Source organism: Nyctibius grandis, chromosome 6 (genome assembly GCF_013368605.1).
Source record: "Nyctibius grandis isolate bNycGra1 chromosome 6, bNycGra1.pri, whole genome shotgun sequence".
Lineage (NCBI taxonomy): Eukaryota > Metazoa > Chordata > Aves > Nyctibiiformes > Nyctibiidae > Nyctibius > Nyctibius grandis.
The window spans coordinates 44,094,083-44,118,353 of record NC_090663.1 but is presented as its reverse complement, the minus strand read 5'-3'; the positions used below and the strand labels follow the sequence as shown (position 1 = coordinate 44,118,353).

General features: G+C 37.7%; 1 protein-coding gene across 1 annotated transcript in view; it reads left to right on the top strand.

Annotated features, from left to right (window-relative positions):
• The window catches only part of GALNTL6 (polypeptide N-acetylgalactosaminyltransferase like 6), a 565,706-nt gene that overhangs the window by 161,928 nt on the left and 379,507 nt on the right, over positions 1-24,271 (top strand). Inside the window, exon 2 of the mRNA XM_068403801.1 lies at positions 21,940-22,048. Within this exon, the coding sequence (XP_068259902.1) occupies positions 21,940-22,048 (109 nt within the window). The remainder of the gene's footprint in view (positions 1-21,939; positions 22,049-24,271) is intronic.

Sequence of the window (24,271 nt, the reverse complement as noted above, 5' to 3'; positions counted from 1 at the left end):
AACCGTATCTATGTGAAAAATTTAAAAGGCTGATGAAAAATCTAGGTGGCAGCTCTGCAGGAAAGCAGACAGCCACAAAGACAAGAATAATTTTAAAGATAATACTGCTTTCACGGCACACAATTAAAATACTTTGTAAGGTGCTTTACAATGTTATATAAAAACACTTCTTTGACACTGCTTGAATTAAGCTCCAGTGCACCCTCCATATTTGTTTCTGAAAACCACGTTTAAGGATGGTGCACTCTGAGACTGTAGTCTGGGCTATATTTGCATTTTTCTTCATTTTCACCCTGTAGGAAAGGGTGTTGTGCTCATATGGGCATCTTCTGGGTCTTCCCCATAAAAAGGTACTGCACCATACTGGAATTATTTCATTCACATGGACTAATATATTTCCTTCCGGCACAATATTTTAGGATGCTAGATTGTATTTGTCCCCACTGTCAGTTCTATATGCGCCAACAGAACACCATGCCCATAAAGAAGTGTTATGTAGTAGGAGCCCAGGGCAGATGAAAGTTTTAGATCTTCAGGAAAAGTGACAAAACACAACAAGGTCTCCTGTCTGTGTCTGTCCTCACTGCTTAGACCAGCTGTTCTTTCAGGCAGGCCATTTCTTGCATCTACAGATCCTCTTTGGTAATGGTGGTTAAGCAGGTGAAAGACTTTAATAAAGTTTTTTTCCATTCTTATGTCACCCACCACTCAGTGTCACTTAGCCATGCTTTTAGCAAAATTTTCTTTTAACGGTGAAGTCCTTATGTTGAGATGACAGTCACCACCGGTGACACTAGTGTAAGCCATCCAAGAAGGTGACAGGCATTCCAATAACCTGTCAGCAGCTTTCCTGTGACAGCTACTTACAGTTGAAATATGTTCTTGAAACATAGGTCACACTTTTCCAAAGGCAGCTGTAATGTCAAATGAAGGTCACAACTTTGATACAGATGTGTACATATGTGTCTATTATACTAAACCATGAGGATTACGCAGAAAACAATGAGATGTTATTCAGAATAAATTACAGACCATAAAGATTTTCTTCTGTCTGCATACATTTTTGACTGTATAGTAGCTGTAATACTTCAGTATTTGTGATTAAGTTATTGTCATACAACATTTGTAGTGCTGGTATTTGACATGGTAAGTAACAGGAAGGTATAGGAAACACATTTGGCACTTTACTAATTCTCTCTGCTTTCAGTTAATAAGCATCCAAGCTATAGGAGTTATCAGTACATGATAAACAATGTAACTACGGGTTTTATTTCTATGTCCGCAAAGACTGTTTTATAGATTGTAAAAAAAATCAATATTAGATAATATTGCTGTGTCTTTTACATGTATTTACTGTACCTTAATTGAAATGTACCAACTGATGATTCTTACCTTGTGAATTAACTGCAGTAATGAAAATTCATTTCTGTGCTGCTCAGTGCTCTACTGCACACTACAAGTAATACCTGTAGCCTTTTCAGCAGGCATTTTGAGGATTCGACATTACTGAGATAAAAAATTAAAGTTAGGAGTGTTACAGCTAACATATTTATAAGTTTTTGGTATTAAGTCAGTTAACCGTATTTTGCAGGTACGAAAAAGTTTGGTAATATTTTTCACGTTTGTTAAATGTAAACATTAGAACAGAGAAATTGGATAACGTAATGTGACAGCTGATATTTGACTGTGTTGCATTAACACTCTGTCCAAGCAGTGCTTTTCTTGTATGTAATACCCCAAATTTTTAACTCTGCCCTGAATGTTGGCCAACTGTCACGGAGTGGCCAGCGTCTGCACTATACAGCTCCTGGTCTCCAAAACAGGAAATACCGATGAAAAACACCTGATGGGAACTGGTGCTCAAAATATGATCACTGCAGAAATAAATGTATGTGTGCTAGTTGGCAATGGGCAAAAGCGTGACAGAGATCGTTCTGACAGTTTACAGTTATGAAGAGCCACGTTCCCTTGCCCAAAATTACTCCCAAGCACCTTTAAGTGTATTAGTGCAGATATAGCCTGTCACCTTTAATAGGCTGCAATCTACGTTGTCAGAGCATTACCCTTTTTAAAGCAACTTATTACATAAGTTGTCAGTGCTTTCATGTAGTGCCTTGTTTAGTAATATCTCCATTATCTAGACCTTTTTGATAGATGACAGGTTTTTTTCAATGCTGATTTGACTTAGACACAGTGCAAACGATTTTTCTTCATGATTTTTCCTTCCCTAGTTGGTTTTATTTTACCTTGTGTTCCCCCTTTATGACTGAGATGTGTTATGGCAAGTATAATCTGTGATGTGTGGTCCTCCTTTTTCTTTTTAGTAGATAGTACTGTGTGGCTGTAGCCTCATATTTTCTACAAAGAGAGGCTGCTGTTTATGGCATTTGTTTTCAGGTACGTTAATTTAATTGAGAGCATTATGGCCTTGAAAGTATGGTGTTTTTCTTGTAAACAATTCATGTCAGGTCCAGAAGTCAGCTGGCTGCGTGGTTTCATCAGAGGCACTTTGAGGAAGGCTCTAGGCTACTGTAAACTCAGGTTCACCACAAGCCACAGAAAACTGACTTCCCTCTGTTGTTCCCCAGATTTGGATCGCTCCAGGCTTGCCTTACTTCTTAAATAACATTTAACAAGCACTTGGGCAGATGGTCTGCTATGGATGGTGCTGGGTTTTGGGTTTTGTGTTGCAGCTCACCATGTGGATGGATGGCTCTCAGGTCTCAAGAACAACTTTCTGGAGAAAGGTCGCTGTAAGTTGTGACCTTTTCTTAGTTTCCGGTTCACAAGACTGGTCCTGTAGCAGTGGTTGTGTGGCTGCAGTTGTTGACTTTTTAGCTGACTTCATACTGTTCTTAGTTCACATTATATAATGATTAATTAATTTGATCATTATTATGTGAAGTATTAATTCACATTATAGAATGACCCACTTACTGATTTATATTTTTCTAGATAACCTATCTCCAGCTTTCTGGTGCATTTTGTATTTTTTAAAGATACTTGAAACTGTTTTTCAGGCCTTTTGAACTCAGGGAAGTGAGGAATATTTTCAGTGTAGGACTGGCCAGGGAGAGCAGCAAGGGTCCAGCAGGTGGGGCAGGCCACTCCTCAGGAGCCTGGTGGTGGGTCCAAGCCGGGCCATCGGCCCACGGGTGAGGGTCAGGGTCAGGCCTGGCGAGGAGAACCAGGGTGAGATGCAGCTGGGATGGCCGAGCAGGGCCACGGGGACGAGGAGGTGGCCTGTGAGTCGGGGCCTGAGTCCCAGGCCCATGGACGGGCCTGGTTTGGCAGTGGCGGTCACTCAGGTAAGGCCTGTGCCCCTGCAGCCAGACCCCAGAGGAGGAGGCATGGCACTCAGGGCCCTGACAAGATTATTCACTATTAAAAGTGCCTTACATAACACAGTTTTTTAATATACCAATTCATTCTAAAAACTGTAAGGTGTTAAAAAATTCCCATAATTTGATTATTTGCCGTCAAGTTACGCTTTAGTAATTAAGATAGAGTGTTTGTGAAAAGTATTTTAGTATAGCATTCATAATGATTACTTTATCTAAATTCTATTTTGGGAATCACAATTTTTCCAGATAATACTGATTCGGTGACAGTAAGAAAAAATATGTATATAAATCTTTTATATATATATATATATATATATATATGTGTGTGTGTGTGTGTGCACACAAATTCAAGTCAAACTCTTCCAAAAGATTTTTCTGCAGTGAGTTTTCCCTTTCCACATGTGCATTAGCTACAGGCACCTGGTAATTAATCAAGCACTGATTCAAAGGATGATCCAATCCTATAGAGAGATGTAGAAAACGTTAACGGATGAAAAAGAAGTTACAGCCAATTGCCACAGAAATTGAATGAGTCTTCAGTTGAATGAATTGCTTTAGTTCAGTTGCATATTGAATGAATTGCTTAAGTTTCACTTGCTACAGCTATTGATATTAAATATAGATTAGAGATTAAATTATTATATTTGTCATCTCAGAAGAGACTGTTACCAATAATTAAATGGGTTTTTTCCCCCCTCTGGTATGATAAGGACTAGTTTATAACTTCTCTTGAAGCTCTTATTTCCTCTTCAGGTCAGCTTAAGGAGAGCTGTTCTCACTCCTAGTGAGAATTGTATGTTAAACTGAAATTAGGTGGCAGAAAGATTAGAAGAAACTGTTCTTAAACCATTTATGTGTGGTGCTGAATACAGACCGTCTGACATAGATGAATACCTGAACATAGATGAATGACAAGTACTGACTTACACTGGTGCTGAATCAGTACTGAATGATAGTCAGTACAGAGCACGTGATGAAAGTGAAACTGTGGGCATATGACAGCTGCGTGTTTGCATGCCAGGAGGTGTGATGGAGGACTTTGCCAAGTCAGGACATGGGGGAGATGTTGCAAGTGATGCACTTTCTGTAGGGTTTGTATGTGCAGTATGGGCTTGATACAAGTAACCAGTGACCTGACAAAGGGCTGTACCATGCACATATTCTCCAGGAAGAGCAGAGTAACATGAGGCCTTTACTGATAGTGCAATTTGGTGTCACCACTGATGTCATCAGTGTCATGCCTGTGTGAGTGAGATAAGGAGGTATTAGGGGGCAGGAATGCATGGGTCTAGTTGATTGTGTAAAATGCAACAGGCATGCTTAGTGTGCAAGGGTGTGTATGAAGAAAATAGTATCTTATAAAAATTCCAGGCCAATTATAAGAAAAATCAGGGAGCTAAAGAGTTACTTCTGATTTAAGGATAGTGTGTGATATCTTGTTTGAAGACAAATTGAAATATTAGGGGTTTTTCTCCATATCTTCAGGGAGATACAACCTTTCCTATTCATCCATAGAGCTGAATATTTCTTCAGGCATCAGCATCTCAATTACTGTTGTATATTTCTCCCTGGACTTGACAAAGAAAAAGAAGGCTACAGCCTTGACTTTACCACTTGTCCCTAATATAAAATGCGAAGCATTCTCTGCTTGATTTTAATCCCCAAGTGGTTTGGAGATTACCCCAACTCTTTCATTAGGTCTTGAAACATTGACTCTCATCAGCCAATGGTACCCAGCCTAAACCCTGATCTTCCTTTTGTGTTGGTGCTCGGGGGGAGCAAGGGAAAGCAAACTTTATGAAATAATGTAACTATTACTTAATTAAAAAGAAAAATCCTTTGGTGTGATGACTGTATCTGGAATTTAGTACTAGTCAGGTTCATAGCGCACTGAAAATATAATTTTCTGCGCTGAATGATACAGTCTCATTACTTATGTTTCTCTGCTCTTCTGTTCAGGCTTAGAATGTAAACACATTTGGGCAAAAACTAGGTTTTGCTACTGAGCACAGTAGGCTTATGATTCTTAACTAGGGCTGTTAGACATTGTCATAGTGAAGGATCTATAATAAAACTTTAATTACAACTGTTCTTGATACTGGTGCTGAAAATGTGTCCATGGCAGAAGCTTAGTAAGATTTGCTTGCACTCTGAAATTCCATTAAAAAAAAGAGATCTTCTATTCAATAGATTTGCATTTAGTATGAATGCAGAGGTGTGGCTGTTCAATTTAGTAACCAAACCGTGTCCTTTTGTTTTACTTCTGTTAACATCATTCATGCTGAGCACAGCTAAGAGCATAACTTCAGTTTATTCCTTCTCCTTCACCCTGACTGGATTTGATAATTCACCTGCAATTAGAGGATTAACGGGCTTCACTGTGTAAACTCAGGGATGCACATGACTGTGCACAGGTGTTTCGGGGGACACAGATTTTGCTGCTCAGAAAATGACTTGGAGTAAAAGACTGTCAGAGTTTTGCTTTCATTTAGGGTTCATGGTGATCTGATCAGCTTTGTTTAAGTGACAGGCTTCTTCAAATGGCTTTATCCAAGATCTAAGGGCACAGATATTGCTGTCTCTCTTCTGAAGTCACATGTATTGGTGACTTAATATTAATGTGGTGATAGATGCTGTAATATAATAGAAGGACCTTACTGTATATCTATCTTTAAATATATTTATGAGATATTTTACAAATTACTATTAAGCTGTTAATATTTCATTGTATGGTATGTGTGCCAAGCCTTTGTATACCAGAGTGATAATATAACATTTAGAAGTGAAAATTTTCCAGTTAAATGGATAATACGCATTAAGAATATGCTGTGCTAGCCGTCATATGCTAGTAACTCTGATTTTACAGAATTACACCTTTAAATATAGCCTGGTTACACAATTCTAGTTTCTATGTAAAGTTAGGGAGCTCTGTGACTGTTTTGGGTTTTATCTATGGAACATCTAGTACTGAATTTTGCCTCACTTTATTTCTGTGAAATGTGCTAGACTGTGCCTCCAAACACTGAATCTCTCCCAGGCTGGTTTTCATTTTGTAACTAGAAATTTTTATCTTCAGGGGTGGAGGAAATGAATCTCTGTTGTTATACCCATAGGGAATGGTTGTGTGTATGAATAAAATGGAAGAAAAGTAAACTACAAATGTACAAAAACTAAGCTGCCACTTGCTTGGCCTAAGATCTTTTGATGTCCTATTCATCCTTAGACATTTCTTTCCTTACATTTTGGGTATGCTGAGATGCAAATAGTGCATATTACCTTATTATCTTTTCACATAATCACTGTGTGTTTGGGTTTTTTAAATTATTATGTTTATAGCGGTAGGCATTGGAGTCTCCAGAACTGGAGACATGGGAGGAACAAGAGACATCAGGATGCAGCTATTACTATGATTGTTTCTACTTGTGAATTCTTCATTTTAAGGTTTGTCAGCTTCCTCTACAAGTTGTTCTCAAGTCACCGAAGAGATGTCTGTGGGCTATCAGTCTGAACATTACTTTGTCAGGAATACATACGTGAATAGAACCATGTACTTAATTACTTTCCTTTCCTTTGTATTTTACATGAAATTTCTGCTTGTGGAAATGCATGTACATTTCTTAATAGCCCTTCTAAAATCAAGTTTACTTGACTCTCTGTTTTTCATCTATTGTATTTTCTGGTTTTATGGTAGTTCTGTGGTTGTGACCTTTATTAGCTTCCCTTGTGAACTTTCTTTCTTCTATATATGAGCGAAGTCATAGCTCTCCGATGTTTCACTTTAATGTCTTTGTACCTGAGACCTCATTAATGTTTAATATCCATAGATGAAAAGTGAAATTTAATGTCTCCTTGGATTCTAATATATATTAAACTGACAATTTCATGTGCTTCCTTTTTGACTCCTCCCCAGACCTGAGACATTTTAGAGTTCAGTTTTTTTGAGTATTGAAATATCCAGCTAAGAAAAAAAGGGGACTAATAATATTAACCCCTGTAATTGTAACAGTCATCAGTAAAAAGTCAGTTTTCAAAGAACAGCTACTTCATGGTGCTAACTGAGATAATATTTTTTTCTCTATATCTACATGGTAGTAATGGTCTTGTTTGTAGAGAGAATTGGCCTTTAAAGGAGCCCTGGAGGTTGCCTTAGAGCCACTGAAGCATAGCTGGATATCAGATCTGTTGGGGAACGTAGGGATACTGAGTTCAGCCAAGGTAGCGTGGCAGGAATAAGTGTGTTTTATGTTTATGCATAGAGACTTAGCAAAGGCAGAATGGAGACTCTCCTAAGCTCTCAGCCAGAAGGCCTGGTGAGAGCCAGCCTGCAGGAAGACGTGAGCCTGCTGGGATGAAAGCCTCCGCAAGGGCCAGGGTTAACCAGCACCACAGCTGTGACCCAGCGGGAGGCTGGCAGGAAGGTCTGTTGTCTTGAGTTTGCTGGAAAACCTGCCCTCGGAGGAGGAGGGTTATGGAAATGGTCTATAAGACCATGCTGCAGCACCTTTTCTCAGGGGTGAGGGCTATGGAAAGTACAGTACCATTCCTCTGTCTGCCATAGTTTTTGCAGAACTTACATGTCTCTTGAGCAGTTTTTTCATGAATTCCTCAGTGCAACGCCACAGGAGCGTCTCAAGTGCAAGAAGTTTAGATATAGTAACTAACACTAATATTTTCAAACTTAAGGGTTGGCATCAGTAGGAGCTGTGGGTGCCTATGAAAATTAATATTTTTTTATATTAATAAGTAAACAAATTTAAACCTAGCTTTGGACATGGGGTGGATTCTAGTTCTTAGAAAACTAAAGGTCTTCTTTAATTAACTCAAGTAATGAACCCACATTAGAAAAGAATTATTATTTTACATTTTAAAGAAGATCTTTTCAAAATCTATAGAAGTAGCCTGTAACAAAGGTGGACATAGCTTCTTCTGCCAAAGAACTATGATAATTATTGTTCATGTCAGTCATCTTTTTTTTTAAATGAGGATTTTTTGTTTAAAAACTTTCCACATAGCTCCAGACCTATCAGTTTGGTGTTTATATACTACAGGGGAGAAAATGTCTGAGAAAAATTGAAGGTCAAATCTTTGAAGCTACGTTTGGGTTACAGTAGCTTACCCTGTTCAATGATGTGTAACCTTCAATTCCTACCAAAAGAGTGGGAGACAAGGAATTAGATATTAAAACTCAGTGTATCAATCAAAGCTGTTCTTTCACCTTACTTGAATGCGCTATTCACATTCTGGCTGTTGATAAAATTAGATTTAATTAATCACAGTACTTCATTTAGTGAAATATACTGTGATTGGTTCTGTAATTGAAAACTATTGGCATAAAATGGAAAGGTCATCTTAAATGGCATTAGACAGCAAAGATAATCTGTTTATCCAATTTCAAAGTTTTTGGTTCAGAGGAAAAAAATGAGGTCATTGTTTGAATTTGAAATAGTTCATTAGAACCTCTCATAAATCTTCCCTCCTTCTACTCCTGTTCCTGTTCTCCCACCTGGGGAAGAGTTTCTGTTTATGTCTGAATTCTTTAAATATGCTCTCGCTGCTAGGGAAAAAATCAGCGTTCATTCAGGCACAAGCAGAAGAAGTACAAGACCTGTTAGATCATCATTGCTAGTAGTTCGCTAATTTTAAGTATATGAATTCCGTTGAACTTTAGTTTCTTTTCAGATTTGTGACATAATTCTATCTTGACTGCCTTAATTATCTATAAACATTTCAGTCATTTGTCCACTTTAATTAAGAGAATTCACTGCTGCTTCATAAAATACTGTTAAGATTCGGTTGGAAGTATGAAGTATATGAATGCACGGCATGGAAATATTAGGTTATTTTGTTGTCAGTCAGAGAGGGAAAAAGCATATTACAATAAATAATTTAATCTATCTTGTTGTCAGGAGACGATCACCTCCAGGTACTTGTCTTAGGTCTTTGTCCAGTTAGTATTAATGTTTCCTGTTGGTTTGTTTGGGGTTTTTTAATAAGCAGTTTATACTTGCTATTCTTCGTCTTATCCAATTACTAACAAAGTAAGTTCTTTTCAAAGTTTCATATACTCCCAGGGTCAGCAACAAGAGCTGAGAAGCTGTTGAGAAAAGAAAAGCATTTAGTCTAGAGGAGAGAATAATATTCGTGTCCATGAAATGTAACTGCTGGAAAGGAAATATGTTATTCCTGTCCCTGGTGAAAAGAACAAAGAAATAAAAGGCTTAAATTATGGCAAGTAGTGCAGGTTAGATGAAAGGGGAAGTTTTCTAATTGCAAGAATAATGAAGTATTGAAGTAGATTGCCTGGAGAGATTGTGCAATCTCTGGTGTTAGAGGTTTGCAAGGGCAGATTAGTTAGTTAGATACTTCAGGGAAGTGATTTAGGCATAGCTGGTCCTGATTTGAGGTGGGGCAAGTTTATATCTCAAAGGACCTTCCAGATATATTGTTATGATTCTGTGACTGATTGTTGAATTTCACACAATAAGACATGGCTTAAAACTTTCTGGAATAGTGAATTTATTTTTTGTGTTTCAACAAAAACGGGCATGACAGGTCAGCAACAGGAGCTGACATAATATCTTAGTATTAAGATTCTTCAGAACTACTTCAGTATTAATTAACTTTTTCTTGCAAGTAACTGGATTCAGATAAAGGAGAGCAAAATCTATTCTCTTTTGGTATGTTAAGGTATTCATTATATCCTTGTGTTATTGTTTAGCTGGTAGAAAATAAGAGATTGAAAACTTTTTTCTCACATGAAAGGAGTATTCTAAACAATGATATTTTGTCAAATCTCCTTCAATTGATTTTATTTTTAGAGTTACCTGTAAAAAAGTATTTGCATGGGAGTATTTTGACTTAAAAACACTTAGAAGAAAGGAAATGAAATGATTGTGGAAATGAGTATGAGACTGAGAATGGAACGAGCATGGAGTTAAGTCAGATTCAGAAAGCATGATGAGAACCAAATGAAAAAAACCAAATCCTGCCCTGCAAAAAAACGACAAAAAAACCCTAAAACCAATTTATTAATAGCAGGAAGAAGGGGTATAGTGCAGGCTGGAAAAAATGTAATCCAAATGTAATCTAACTTTACACAGGGAAGTGAAACAGGATCTGTAGCTCATTACTTAGGAACTGTTTTTTTAAAAAGTAGATGACTCTCAGACTTCTCTCATGATCATCTGTGAACATGTACAACCACTGAAAATTTTAGTTCCTTTAGTTCCAAACTTCATCATGCTGAGATCACTAGCAAGACAGCCATTGGCCTCAGTAAACCCACACTGAGTTCACACAAAGCACAGAAGTTGTCATGCTTCCAAAGACCTCGGAAGAGATCTCCTTATCAGCTTCATATTGTTTTACGAAGGCTGAACAAGAACGTAAACCTGTCAGTTATATTTAATCAGCTTTCTTTCTGCAGCCGTCTGTGGAGTTTGTTTGAAAATCTCTTAGACAATGGAAATTTCTATCCAATGGAAAGAATTCTTTGAGAGATTGAGTAATGATATATACGCTGCAGCATCAGAAGCCTGCTAATAAGAGTTGGCACTTGCGTTTGAACAGATTAGTTTCATTCAAGGTGTTCTTTGAAGTGCAAGATAATAATTATTTTCCAACGTGGGTTCTTTGCAATGTTTCATTTTCTTTAATCCAGTGTAATGTAAACTGCAAATTCCAAAATCGGGTATTAATAATGCATTTAATTGATATATTTTAATACCAATGCTTGAACTGATGGATGTTTTTGCAGGAAGAAAGATACTCCTAATAGGAACAGCATTACTTTCTGCAGGTTATTTTGCACAAAAGTTTACTTTTTAATATAGGTAGTCTGGATTATTTTTAAACAAATTAGCACTATGTGACACTCAGCAATACAATAAACTGTTATCCTCCTCCATGTGAACATTGCCAAAAGCTTGAATATTCTGCAAATCAGTGCCCTTGGAACATGGATCAACAAACAACTTCAAAAATACTGTTTTGCTTCTTATCATAGAATCATAGAATGGTTTTGGTTGGAAGGGACCTTAAAGATCATCTAGTTCCAACCCCCCTGCCACAGGCAGGGACGCCTTTCCGCTAGACCAGGTTGCTCAAAGCCTCATCCAGTCTGGCCTTAAACACTGCCAGGGAGGGGGCAGCCACAACTTCTCTGGGCAACCTGTTCCAGTGTCTCACCACCCTCACAGTCAAGAATTTCTTCCTAATATCTAATCTAAATCTACCCTCTTTCAGTTTAAAACCATTCCCCCTCATCCTGTCACTACTTGCACTTGTAAAAAGCGCCTCTCCCTCTTTCCTATAGGCCCCCTTCAGGTACTGTTCAGACAGTAGTGTAAAATAAAAAGTTACTGTATTTAACCTGTATGCAGAGACTGTTTCATAGTGTGGTAATTTATCTATAGATCATGGTAATTTATCTAAGATCATGGAAACCCACATTAAAAAAATCTGCTATTCTTCTATTGTAACAATTAAAAAATGTACTCATTGAAGACTGTTAACTTTAACAAATACTCTGAGAAGCCAAATTAAGTTTTACCTTATACTGCATTTAAAAATGTGGAATATGCTATCTCATTGCTGCAGAAACTAATTTTTTGTAATGAATTTTTTATTTAGTGTTAAAACATGCCAGCTAGCAAGTTTGGCTAAAGTTAGTTTCTGCATTTGACCTTTTTTTTACAATATTTCTATTACAACAGAATATGCCAAAAAACCCCTCCATTTCTATTGAAAATAGTGGTCAGCTTGAGTTATTTTTAAAAAGCAGTAATAAATGGTAGCTATTTATTTCTAATATTGCTGGGTCTGCTGGGTCAGTGGTATCAGATTTGCTGCAAAGCTGTTATCAGCTGTACCAGAGATTTGAAGAATGTTACACTCATGAAAAAAATTAAATTCTTGATCCATACAAAGTGCACCAAAGGAGAGAAAAAAATAGAAAATGCTTCTGCAATTGGTGTCATCGCATGCCACAAGTAAGTTGAAGTTTTCTCATTAACAATTACCTAACTGTAGTCATCATTCTGTACTGTTTATAAAATGTGTCAGTACTCTGTAAACATTACCTAAGAGAGGATGTGCTTTTATTAAAAGAAATTCAAAGGCAAATTACTTTAGATGTATAAGCATTAAAAAAAAATATTGTTAATCACCATTGAACAGATATCTCAAAGTAAGAAAAGATTTCCTGCTTAAAATACCTGACACTTGAATCCTACATAAGCACTTTTTGTCTTGAGTTGGTGCAGTGGGCAATACAAAACAGCATGATTCTTTCCATAGTAAAAATTTAAAGTCATTATTCCAAACTTGAGGAAAAATGTGTGTATCTGAAAAGTCTGTTAACACTAAGCACTATCACCTCTTTATTGTTCATCCTTGCAATATTGCAAGCTGCAAGTACTCAAAAAATTAATCATCCCCCAAACAGTAAATAGATTTATCTCTGTTTCTTTTTTTTTTAATTAAATTTTAAAAATTAGCAAAATTACTAACAATCTGATTATTTTTCATGGACATAGGGTTTGATTTTGGCTTGGGAGGTTTGGTTCTTTTTTATTTTAAGGAGAAGAAAAAGGCTGTTTATATAAAAGAACATACTTATAATTTCCTGTGACCGTGTGGCACATGTTTAAAAAAACCCAAAAACCTATCATATAATAAATTCTTTCAGGAGTCACTCATAATGATTGTTCATATTGTTCATCAGAAAGGTCTTACAGAGACCTTTGTTGGTTTAAAAACCAACCAGTAGCCATGCTGGCAAAAAATCCCGTTGAGTCTCTTCAAAACCTTTCCATGTCTTTTTGATGTAAAAAATAACTTCTGAAAGAGGCAATCAACTAAAAAAAATTCAGCATGAACACAATATCAGGTATGATTTTTAAACTTGCCAAAAATTAATAGTCAAGTATGGATGCAGACTCTTCTGCAAGCTTACCCTGTGGTGTTGACAGTGTGTAGAAGCAGCATACTGTCAGCGTGTGCTTTAGTTCATTTAGATCTATCATAGATGCTTATGTCACTTGAGTTCTGTTTCTTTGACCAAGGTTGGGATTGAAACAAGTGAAAATAAAACATTAAGAAGAGATTGGCTTAGGTGTTTTAGTTATTGAGCAAAACTGTCAGCAGCTTAGACCAGCAGAGAGAAAGAGGAGGGAGTTGCTTGCTTTGAGGAATCATTTTTTAATTATCCCTTCAGGTCTAGACCCTACCTCCTGTCCTACAGTCAGTTGAAATTGTCTCGTTTAGGGAAGCCAAGGTTCACTGCCAAACTTTGTAGGTCATCTTTGGCAATTCATGGTGTTTCAGGTTCAACAACTACAGAGTCTGAACTCCTTCTGAATTTCGTGCATTTTATTCCCTGTCTGTGGAACTGGTACATCCTGAGGGACTGACACATCTGTCATATGCAGAGAAACTGAGGGAGCTTGGTCTGTTTAGACTTAACAAGACGAGGTAATTATACTCCTGTTACCTGACTGCAGGCAGTAAAGAAGACAGAGCTAGACCTTTCTCAGTGGTGCCGAGGGAAAGGGCAAAAGGCAACGGACACTAACTGAAACACAGAAAAAATCTGTTTAGACGTACTGTGATGTGCCCAGGATAGTTTACTTGGCATTATTCTGTCCCACTCTGCCTGTATTCTTTTGGGGATTTACAATACTTTGCTTGTGTTACCTGAGTCAATTTCAGCAGTCAGGAAATACAAATTTCAAGTTTCTGTTTGCTTCTCTTATATAGTAATAAGAGATGCCAGCATGTAACTCGTTCATATCACAAATTAACTGAAATTGCACTAGTCCTTTCACTGAGGTGATAATGGATGTTTTAGAAATGTTAGCTGTTAAAAGAAATGAGAAATAATTTTTGAGGATAGTTTCAACATACATCAGAGTTGCGAAGCTCAGAACTTTCCTTGGGATATCACCTGATATAGTCAACATAGTAGGAGTCCCTGAACCCTTTTCCCAATAACTTGCAAAATACATGTGTTTAAAATTCTGCATCCTGAATGGCAGTGCATACGGCAAGCTCTTAATCCATGAATGATGGATGCAAGACAGTATCTGTGCTAAAGAAGGTGTTAGTCTTCTCATACCAACGTATATTATTAAACACCTCTAATCGTCCATAATTTGACATGATAAATCACAACTTTCCAGCATGCAAATGCATCCTTACAGAGTTCTCATTCACCCAGTGCTCAAGCACTCATACGCTGGATCAATAGGAAATGGTGATGTTTTTAAAACTCATTTTTTAACTTAGATTTTTCTGCAGTTTTTTGAGTTTAGCAATATAATCATAATGCAGCAATAACAGCTTCTATACCTGTGTATAAAAATCTCAGTAATTAAATGCTTGGGGAGTTTGGCATTTTCTAAATAACATTATTAACAGCTTTAAGTTGGAGTTGATGGCATGATGCTACTGGGTTGTCCGTGATATTCTAGGAACTGAAAGCGCAGAAAGTCTGATATAAGTGTTTCAAAAATGAAATAACCTTGAGTCATTTAGATGTCACAGACTAAATGAAGTGCTGCCCTTTTTTTTATGTGCTGGGCTAATAATTTCTACTGATGTAAATGTCAGTGCAATGAACACTTATTTGCTGTGGCATAACAAATAAATGGCACAGGAAGTCTGAGCATGTAAAGAAATTCATCATGTTTTCAACTCTCTATTATATTGCTTGAAGTCAAGGGTTTAGAAAACAGTTCAGGTTTGTATTTTTAAAAATGTTTTAAAAGTACTTAAAAATAAAATAAAAATAAAATTTAAAGGCAGTAAGTATATCTCAATGTGTTGTGATTTTCCCTCCTTTTTGAAAGATTCTGAGCTTTAGAGCCTTTACCACTTTCTCTGGATAGCAAATAGTAGTTCTCTACATTTTGCTGAACAACATCCTGTGTCTTTCAACTTAATGAGGATATCCAGATCTACATCAGTCGTTTATCTGAAGTGTGTTGGGAGGGGGGCACTGTAAGATGAGGTCCCCGACATGTCCCTCTGTCTCTCTCATCTCTCCAGTTCTCCCCGGGCATCTCTCGTGCGTCCCTGAAGTGCCGCTCTGACGGGCAGCAGTTTTGGCAGGCAATGGCTGGCCAGCAGTGGTGCAGGACTGACTGGAACCATCCGTGAGTGACATTTGAGTGGTGGGTGCCCCCTGTTGGCAGGGCGGCCGCTGCTCACCCCCCACAGCATGCCACTGCACCCACTGGTCCCCTCATAGAGGGACAGCATCCTGGAGAAGGACCCTGAGAAACGTGGAGCCTGGGGGTTCAAAACTATTGGCTGATATTTTCAGGCTGTGCGATGCCTTCTCCTGGTATCTTTAGGAAAGATCATGGTGGATCCAAATTACTTGGTGTGATACTTTCATTTTATGGTGATGGGAGATTCACAGGTGCTTAAGGACTGTGTTGTACCTGTTTGCTCTGCATAATACTTATACACATATCTCTGTTATATTTGGCAGTTCAGATGTAAGACCTTTTTTATTTTTTAGTCTAACACTGAAGAGATACAGGAAAGGAGGGACACACAGGCGATGTTCAGAGCTTAAGTATAAAGGTGTAGAGATGAGAGTGTGATGTTTGGATTTTATACCTTTTCTGTAGATCAAGCTGCCTTATATCAAACATATCCTTAGAGGAAATAATATTTTGGGTTTCATCTCTAATATCCTTAGCCAGTCACTGCACCAGAATGGATTTTTCTTGTGTGGAAGTGGGAGAGAACCTGACTTCAGATTTGGGTGCTGTAGTGCTAATATTTCACTTTGATGCTCTTGTGCGAAAATTTAGCATAAACAGAAAAAGGGGAAATCTTCCAAAATGAGTAGTTTTCATGACCGTTCCACCTCTTGGGGAGAAGCTTCATGAGAATGTCTGTCTTCCTATGTGGGAGATAATACCAGAATAGAAATTTGGGAAACGGACATGTGATTTTTCAGCTGATTTATAATAAACATACGGTGGTATATCCAGTGACACCACTATTTAAAAAGTGCTCCTTAACTTTATTCTGATAAAGGAATGAATTTAATTGCTCAGTGGGTTCTGATTTTTTTTTCATTATTCTCTTGTTTGATCAGAGTAGTTGGTCAGAGCTTAGAGTCCTGAGAGTTATCTGTGTCAGGAGGGTGGAAAAAAAATAGTGAATTATCTGTTTTATGCAACACTTTACAAACACTATACAGAATATTTTATTTCAAGAACAAACGAGAATCAAACAGTGATTGTTTTTTATACTTCTCTTGAAACATCCCTGAAGGTGTCTCATCTCACTGCTTCATTACCGCCTTTCTTTCCCATGTGCATCTTTTCCTGAGCAGGAACAAGTGCCTATGTTCTAGGTAAGATTATTTCCTAGAATTCATTAAACAATTGGAAATAGTTATGCTGATCAGCATATGTTTTGTTAATGTGGTAGTTGATTGTATATTGGTGTTTAGTAAAATGACCCTAGAGCTAGTGAGCAAATCCTCAGGCTCAAAGTGAATCTGTAATTATCTCTCATTTTTTTTTAGGAAAGTGCATTTCCATTGATACATCATCTTCCTTTGCCTGAGTCCCCTCTAATTGTCTGCCTCTGCAGAGTGAAATTAAAAATAAATGAGTTACTCAATGAAGGCACTTGTTTCTGAGTTTGAGCTTTCAAATGTCACAGCAGAGAAGTTTTTTTCCCCTCTGAGGGATCTAATAGTCTGTGAGTGAGTTTTTGATAATTGTGCTATTTTGGGGGCTTATCATATTATCTGTAATTGAACCAGATGTTGAATCTTCTCTAGAGGAGAAGGATCTTCTGACTCTGTGTAGTACTGCATCAGTGTTGCATCCCAAAAGGTTTGAGGTTAATGTGAAAATGAAATAGTAAGGCAGATGCTGTATGTAATGTTGCTGTGGGTAGGTAATCCCTTTTGGACTGAAGCACTTAAAAATGTGCAACTCACAGCTGCATACTATGTGTAACACATGGTTGGATGATAAATTATTGTAGGATTTTTTTGACAGCCAGTCAAAATCCAGCTCTTTGTATGCAGAGTGATATTTGCTATTATAATAGTGCTGCAATGATAAGAATAGTTCTTGAGTTCAAGAGGCTAAGGGCTGTAGAGGCAGACTGACACTATTTGTGGGTGACTTACAGAAATGTTTTGGAGGGGAAAACCCTGAGCAGGTTTCAGCTAATCAGCTGTGCTGGTTTCTCATTCCTGTGTATTGATGTATCCCTGAAGAATGCATATAAGCATTGCATCTATGCTAGGGTGAGGCATGGGGAGGGGGGTGTGCCTAGGCCTTCTCCTTTCTCATACCTTGGTTTCCACTGGAAAGAAGCCCTACTGCATATGTTGGAAGGAACCATAATGTTCTCCAGTCATGCTTCCCCTTTCTTAGCCCCTCATGTATACTAAAGTGTATTGTTGCCCTTGCAGTTACAGACACATGTAGAACTAAGACTTCACGCCAATCTTAAAGTATTGCTACTTTTTAAATATATGAGAACACAGAATGTGCAAACGTATTCTCCAGAATACTTTGTCTCCCATGATCTATGACTCAGTAATTTTCTTAGCCATAGATTAATAATCCTTGATAAAGGTTTCTTTTGTGGGCTGGAACCCAAGCTTATTTAATTATTTATTTAAATGTCTGAACCCAATTTTGTACTGAGGTCATAAGGTATTTTATAGCATGAATTTAATCATTTTTAGTCTGGCTGCTCATACGTTACCCCTAAAATGAAGAATTACTTTTGTTACCTTCTTTAGCATTTCTACTTATGCTGTGTGGTTGATTTTATTTCAGTTTATCCCATCAGCTTGTGGTTAAACATATGTTCAGCAAAAATTCAGAATCAGGATCCATTAGCACATTCTATCCTGTGAAGTGACTTCGTATTCACCTACTTAGAACTTGTCTTTCTGAGATTGACCATAGAGGTTGGGATGTGGTTTCTGGGCTATCTTGCGCATGCTTACATGTAGCAACACTATCTTGGTTATTATTATCTAGCCATTACACCAGATAGTCATAGCCTGTTTATAACAAAACCAGAGTTTGTTCTAGTTTGATGCAAAATAATGTAAATTATCAATGTATCCAAAAAGACAGAGAACTGAGAAAGAAAAGTAGAGAGTATGTAAGGAGCACACAAGGCTAGAATAAGACTATTAAATTATTTTTCTTTTTTTTTTTCCTCCCTTCCTTTGATTACTTGACAGCTAGAGATGCTTTAGAAATGGGGACTCTTCCAATCGTCATCGTCTGGAAGAAGGAGGCATGTGAACATACTTAGATGGAGTTTTACAAGGGAGCCTTTTAGCAGTTTTAAAAGATTTAAGAAATTGTCTTTCAAAATGCAATTTGTTTACCCTTAGGCAGAAGTGAAATGGAGGAACCAGTTTTCTCAAGTGCCTTTGTGTCTTGTTAAGCAGTATAGCAACATCAAAAATGGAAAAAAAAATCCTTCAGTTGCTGACAAGGGAAATATTTAGTTGAGGGACTGAAGGCAGTTCTGATTTCTTCAGAGCTATAGAATTTTCACTGCAAAACTCTTGCTCATCTTTCCAGAGAGTTTGGCTCTGAAGCTCTACATCCCTTCCTAAGCCCTGTTTCATGCTCACTGCAAAAGTAAAACTAGTGTGTACACAGGGTGAATTTCATGAAGTCCAGTCTCTCTAAGGGCCACAATGTACACTCCCCATTGAGGTTATGCTGTCTGAATACCACTCTTAGGAAGCCACTCGCAAGAGCATTGCATTTAATTCCCCCCCTACACTGAAAGGATGTTAGAGATGAAAAATCACCATGGTATTGATTTCTCTTACAGCATGTATTTTGATAGGAGACAGTTAAGGGATTTATTAAAAAAAAAAAAAAAAAACAGCAAAAAATCCAAACAAAACCCTCTAGTCATTAAACAGGGACTTATGATGGCACCAATACTACGGTTTTGGGTTTATTTGTTTCCTGTTTCCCCTTAGGGCAATGTATCCCTTCTGAAATATGAGCCACAGCAAGACTTCAGTTAGCTTTTTGTGTATTGCATGATATTTGGATTTATATTTAACCTTTTGCTAGATTAATTTTAGTGAATGTATTTATTTAACTATATTATGTTGGCAAGAGGGCCCCCTGGTACATTAGACTTGTGTTACCAGGTAAAGTAACTACAAGTAAGTAATATTTTTTTAAGAGTATTGGCATCAAAATGCAAATAAGCAACAGGAAACCAGCTGTAAACTCTACTACTCAGCTTTCTTTCAGCGTGCTGCAAACTTGCCATTTAAACCACTATTTTTAGGGAAAGAAGCCAGCACAGGAATAAAGGGTCACAAAAGTAAAGTTTATCCTGCTTTTGATAGTTTTGGTACTCTTGATTTTTTGGGACCCAGTGGTTCACACCAGCTGTACCCATATTGACAAGGGATAGAAGTTTAATTGAAGCCAGTCTATCTGGGCCTGACTTTTAAAGAGCCAGTTAGTGCTTCAGAGTGGATGATTTTAGAATTTGGGCTCAAGAATCATGGTTAACGCTGCTGTAGCCTGTGTTCTACTTTATGCTTCTGACTTTAAGAAACAAACTATTTAATATTACTATTAGAACATTAGCATTATTTGAACTCAAGAATTATTGAAATTAATGAGTTCATTTCAAGGACATGAAAAGTTAGATATTTTGATAACGTGAAATAATTTTATAAGGATATCATCAGTCCCTCCAGGTGTGAACCTCTGGCTTGTATTATATTAAGACATGACAACTGAGTATTTTCTTGGAATATGTCTGCAATAGTTGTAATAGAGGAATAAACACAGACTGGATTGCATTTTGGTGAGATGTAACATTCACTTTAATATTAAAATCTAAAAAAGTAAGTCATGCTAGCAGAATGTGATGGATTTTTCTCAGTAACTCCGGGATTTATTGGAGAGCACTGAGCTTACAACCCCTTGCCCTGAATATCCAACATTCACAGAAATACCAGCTTTCCCAAAGCAGATGTTTTCTGCATGGATCTTTGTCAGCTAGGATTTCTAGCATCCTTTGCTCGAAGGTAAACAGCCATGCCTGGCATTCCTCACGTATTGCTTACAACTCTGAAAGCCTTCAAACCCCAGTTTTAAGGATGGCTTCGTTAGCAGATCCACATCGTGTAGCTTGGCAAACATTTGTCTATCCTAAAAAAAGAAACCCTAACTGAAAATGCTGAGACAGCTTCACTTGGAGCCACAATGTATCATCCAGTTTTGTGCTGCCAGTAGTGTAAAATCAGTAAGACAAGATGGATGAGTCCAATGTTTGTTGGGTTTGCTTACTTCATACATGAAGTTCAGAGCATTGCTCTTATATATGCATAAAATTTTTGTAGAGCTTTCAGTGTTTCCTGGTAGAAGGCTGATCAAATGTTGCTGCCCTGGAACTGCTTTACGAGTGTGTTTTCACACACCCTTTGATAACAACAGTTGTAACATGCATTATACATTTGCCCTTCCTTCTGGACAACTTACTGGTTCAAACCTAGAATTAACAGAACTAGAGTTTTCATGTTACTCCGAAGCAGCAATGAATCGCGTCCTCACTTTCTTCAGCATAGATACAGTAGATCATCTTTGCTTATCAAAATTTTCTCCACTTTTTTTGGCCACATTTTTTGTAAATTAAGCATTTAGAAAAAGGCTAACTTTATTTGAAAAGTTCTGCAGCTTTGTACTACTTCCTAGAGTTCTAAATTGTGTGTACTTCTAATGTAATTCTACTGGTACTTTTCTATTGTATTTTTTTTATAAAATACCAGCATTTGACACAAAGCATGAGAAAAAAAGAAAAGCTCTAGAAAGATAAATTTGCTTAGGAGCAAAAAGCAGTTCTTAGCTTTACCCAAGAATTTGGACTCTGGAAAGGGGAAGTCAACTTACCAACTGCGTGTTGCACGAGGATTTTTTGGTGAGTATTTTTGAGGGTGGTGGGTTGGTTTGTTTTTTTCCCACTTATCTCTTACCTTGAAGAAAGATCTATAGGATTTGAAAGTGCTTTGAGGGTCTCTTTGCTTTGTGCCTCTGATGCGGTGAGCCTGGCCTTATGTTAATGGCAATAACTCATCATTAGCTATTAAAAAAGCCCGAAAACAAACAAAAAAATTAAAGGGAAACATTGGAAGGTGCTTAGTAACTGTAACTCCAATTTTGCACATGTGATAGCTTAAGCACAAAATCAAGGTACTTCATGTGTTGAAGGATGAGGCATTTTTGAAACCTGTTCTGTTTTAGTGGTCCATTTAACTTACATGAACTTCTTGCCAGGCAGTCATTAGGAGGACGCTGCTGGAAAGAGAAATGTTAAGCACAAGTTTTTTGACATACTTCGATTAATTGTTTGTCAAGAACTAAATTCATGATTTTCTCACACTATTTAGAAAAATAGCTTCATTTATCATGGTAAAGTTTCAGTATTTGCATTGGATAAACTGAGTTTTTTATATGCTTGTGCCATATTATAAGTGTTCTTCTGTAACAGTGCAAACCATATATGTATGTATATATTTTTTTTTGTTTTCTTACTGTTTTCACAGACACTTCCATTGGGGCTGGGTGATGGACAGCTCTTTACCTGGACTGATGGCTTGAAAAGGAAGGACTGGCATGACTATGAAAGCATTCAAAAAGATGCTATGCGTTCAGGTATACATAAGTTCAGAGCAAATTTAAGTGGTTTATTCATTCCTTCTCCATATGGTTATTTTTTCTTTTAAGTCAGCTAAAAAGCATTCCTAACAGCCTTTTTTTGATTGCAGCATGTCACGAGGACATAATGTTCTGAACTGAGGGGTCAGACCAAGCACACATACCTTATCTCTGAAAATAGCCAAGTGAAAATAAAAATAATGTGTTTCATGCTAATAGCTATATAATGATTGTACAAGGAAATGAGCAAAAATATTAACAGAATATTTTTCAGATTGAAATCAGTTGTTATACTGTGACCAAATATAAGCAAAAGTGTTGGATTCCAAAGGGACATATGTTACAACTGAAGCTGAGTTGTCCTTAAATCAGTGGATAAAACCTGAGCCCAGTATCTGTAACTGTCGAGAACATCCAAGGTTATGTTAGGAACAAACTTCGACTCTTTTACCATTATCGAACTCCAATCCTTTAGTCTTGCTAAAGCTACTTCCACTTCATTCTGACAGTCTAAAATAATTTGAAAATGGGAGCAAATTGTATTTGCAGATACACTGAAGGAAACTTTGTTACAGTGAGTAATGTAGTTTTAATGTACCTTCATGTGCTGTTGCCATATGTGCAAAGAAAGGTTTGTGTTCCTCTTTCTATAATCAGAGCATGTTCAAATTTGAATCTTTCTTTTATAGCATAATTTACAACTATTCAATGTAAAGATGAATTAGATTAAAAGGAAAGAAGGGGAAACAGCAGTTGAATTGCAACCTTAATCAGTGATCTGAAAGTCATTATTTTTCAAAAGGCAAATCTACTATTATAAAATAAATTATGCTGTCATGATCCCCTGTCAGAAGACAGCCAACACCATCCCCAAAAATACTTCTATAGCTGAGGCCAGTTGACAGATTCAGAAGAATTGGTAAGTACTTATTTTGCAGAGGCCCAAAACCGTAAAGTACTTCAAGTGTAAGTTGTTTTATGAACTGCTTTTCCCTTTCTCTTTTGAATCTTTTTGCTCGACTAACCAAAAAAATATCTTTCCCTCCCACATGTGCTTAGGAGGATGTCACGGTTTAAAAGCTGGGCTGGCGATTAAACTGCGGCAGATGCCCTCTGTTATCCCCCCCCCCTTCCCCAGAGGGAAAAGGGAAAGGGAAAAGGGAGAGAGACTTCTGGGTTGGAAAATTAAAAACAGTTTTAATAAACTATAATAATGGAAAAAAAGTATAATAATAATAATAGGAAATAATCAAATATATACAAATATATATACAAAACCAAGATTGAGCTCCCCTGAAGTCAGGCCACGTCACCACCGGCACTGCAGGGCAGGCTCCGGGAAGGCCAGGCTGGGCCTAGCGACGGTCAAGAGCTGGATTCAGGAACGCACAGGGATCGGGATCAGGGGCAGCAGGAAACAGACAGAGTCCTCCCTGGACACCGGCCATAGCAGAAAGAGAGGCGAGACCTCTCGGGATCCCCTCGCTTTAATACTGAGAATGGACGTGTATGGGATGGAATACCTTCGCTGGTCAATTTGGGGTCACCTGCCCTGTCCGCTCCCCCCCTGCAGCTGCGACCCCCTTCGGCTCTTCACTCGTAAGCAATGAGGAATTCAGCAGTGACCTTGGTTTCTCTCAAGAACAAGTACAGCAAGAGCCTTTCTGCACAACATCCCTACCGGTGCCTCAGTGATAACTACAAACTTCGAGCGTTATCAGTCCTGGAAGCAGACACTGTCCGCAAAAAACATGCAGTTAGTTTCAGAAAAGTGGCAGTTACTTAGAGGAGACTTAGCTGAAAGTAAAAATCACTGAAAGGGAAAATCGGCCTGGTTTAGGGCCAAACCAGGACATTCCACCCCTTATTCCATACCATTTCACGTCATACTCCAGATCACCACTAACTTTTCATTTTAAAATATATACAGATAACATTAGTTTATGATTCATCTCTATACAAAAAAAGTTCATCAAGTTCATTTAGTTCAGGATTGTGGGTTTCCATCTGGCTAGGAGTCTCCCAGGGTAGGAGAGAGATGGTATGAGCTTGTCACAGTTCGTACCCACGGGGTTGCAGGTTAAAAGATGTCAGTCATCGAGGAGGTTACTGGACGCCACTTGCAGCTAGCTCCAATCTCATCACCACTGCGTCAACCTGAAAAGACACTTATGAAACACTGTTAGTATTATGCACAATTAACATCATGCAGGTTCAGAA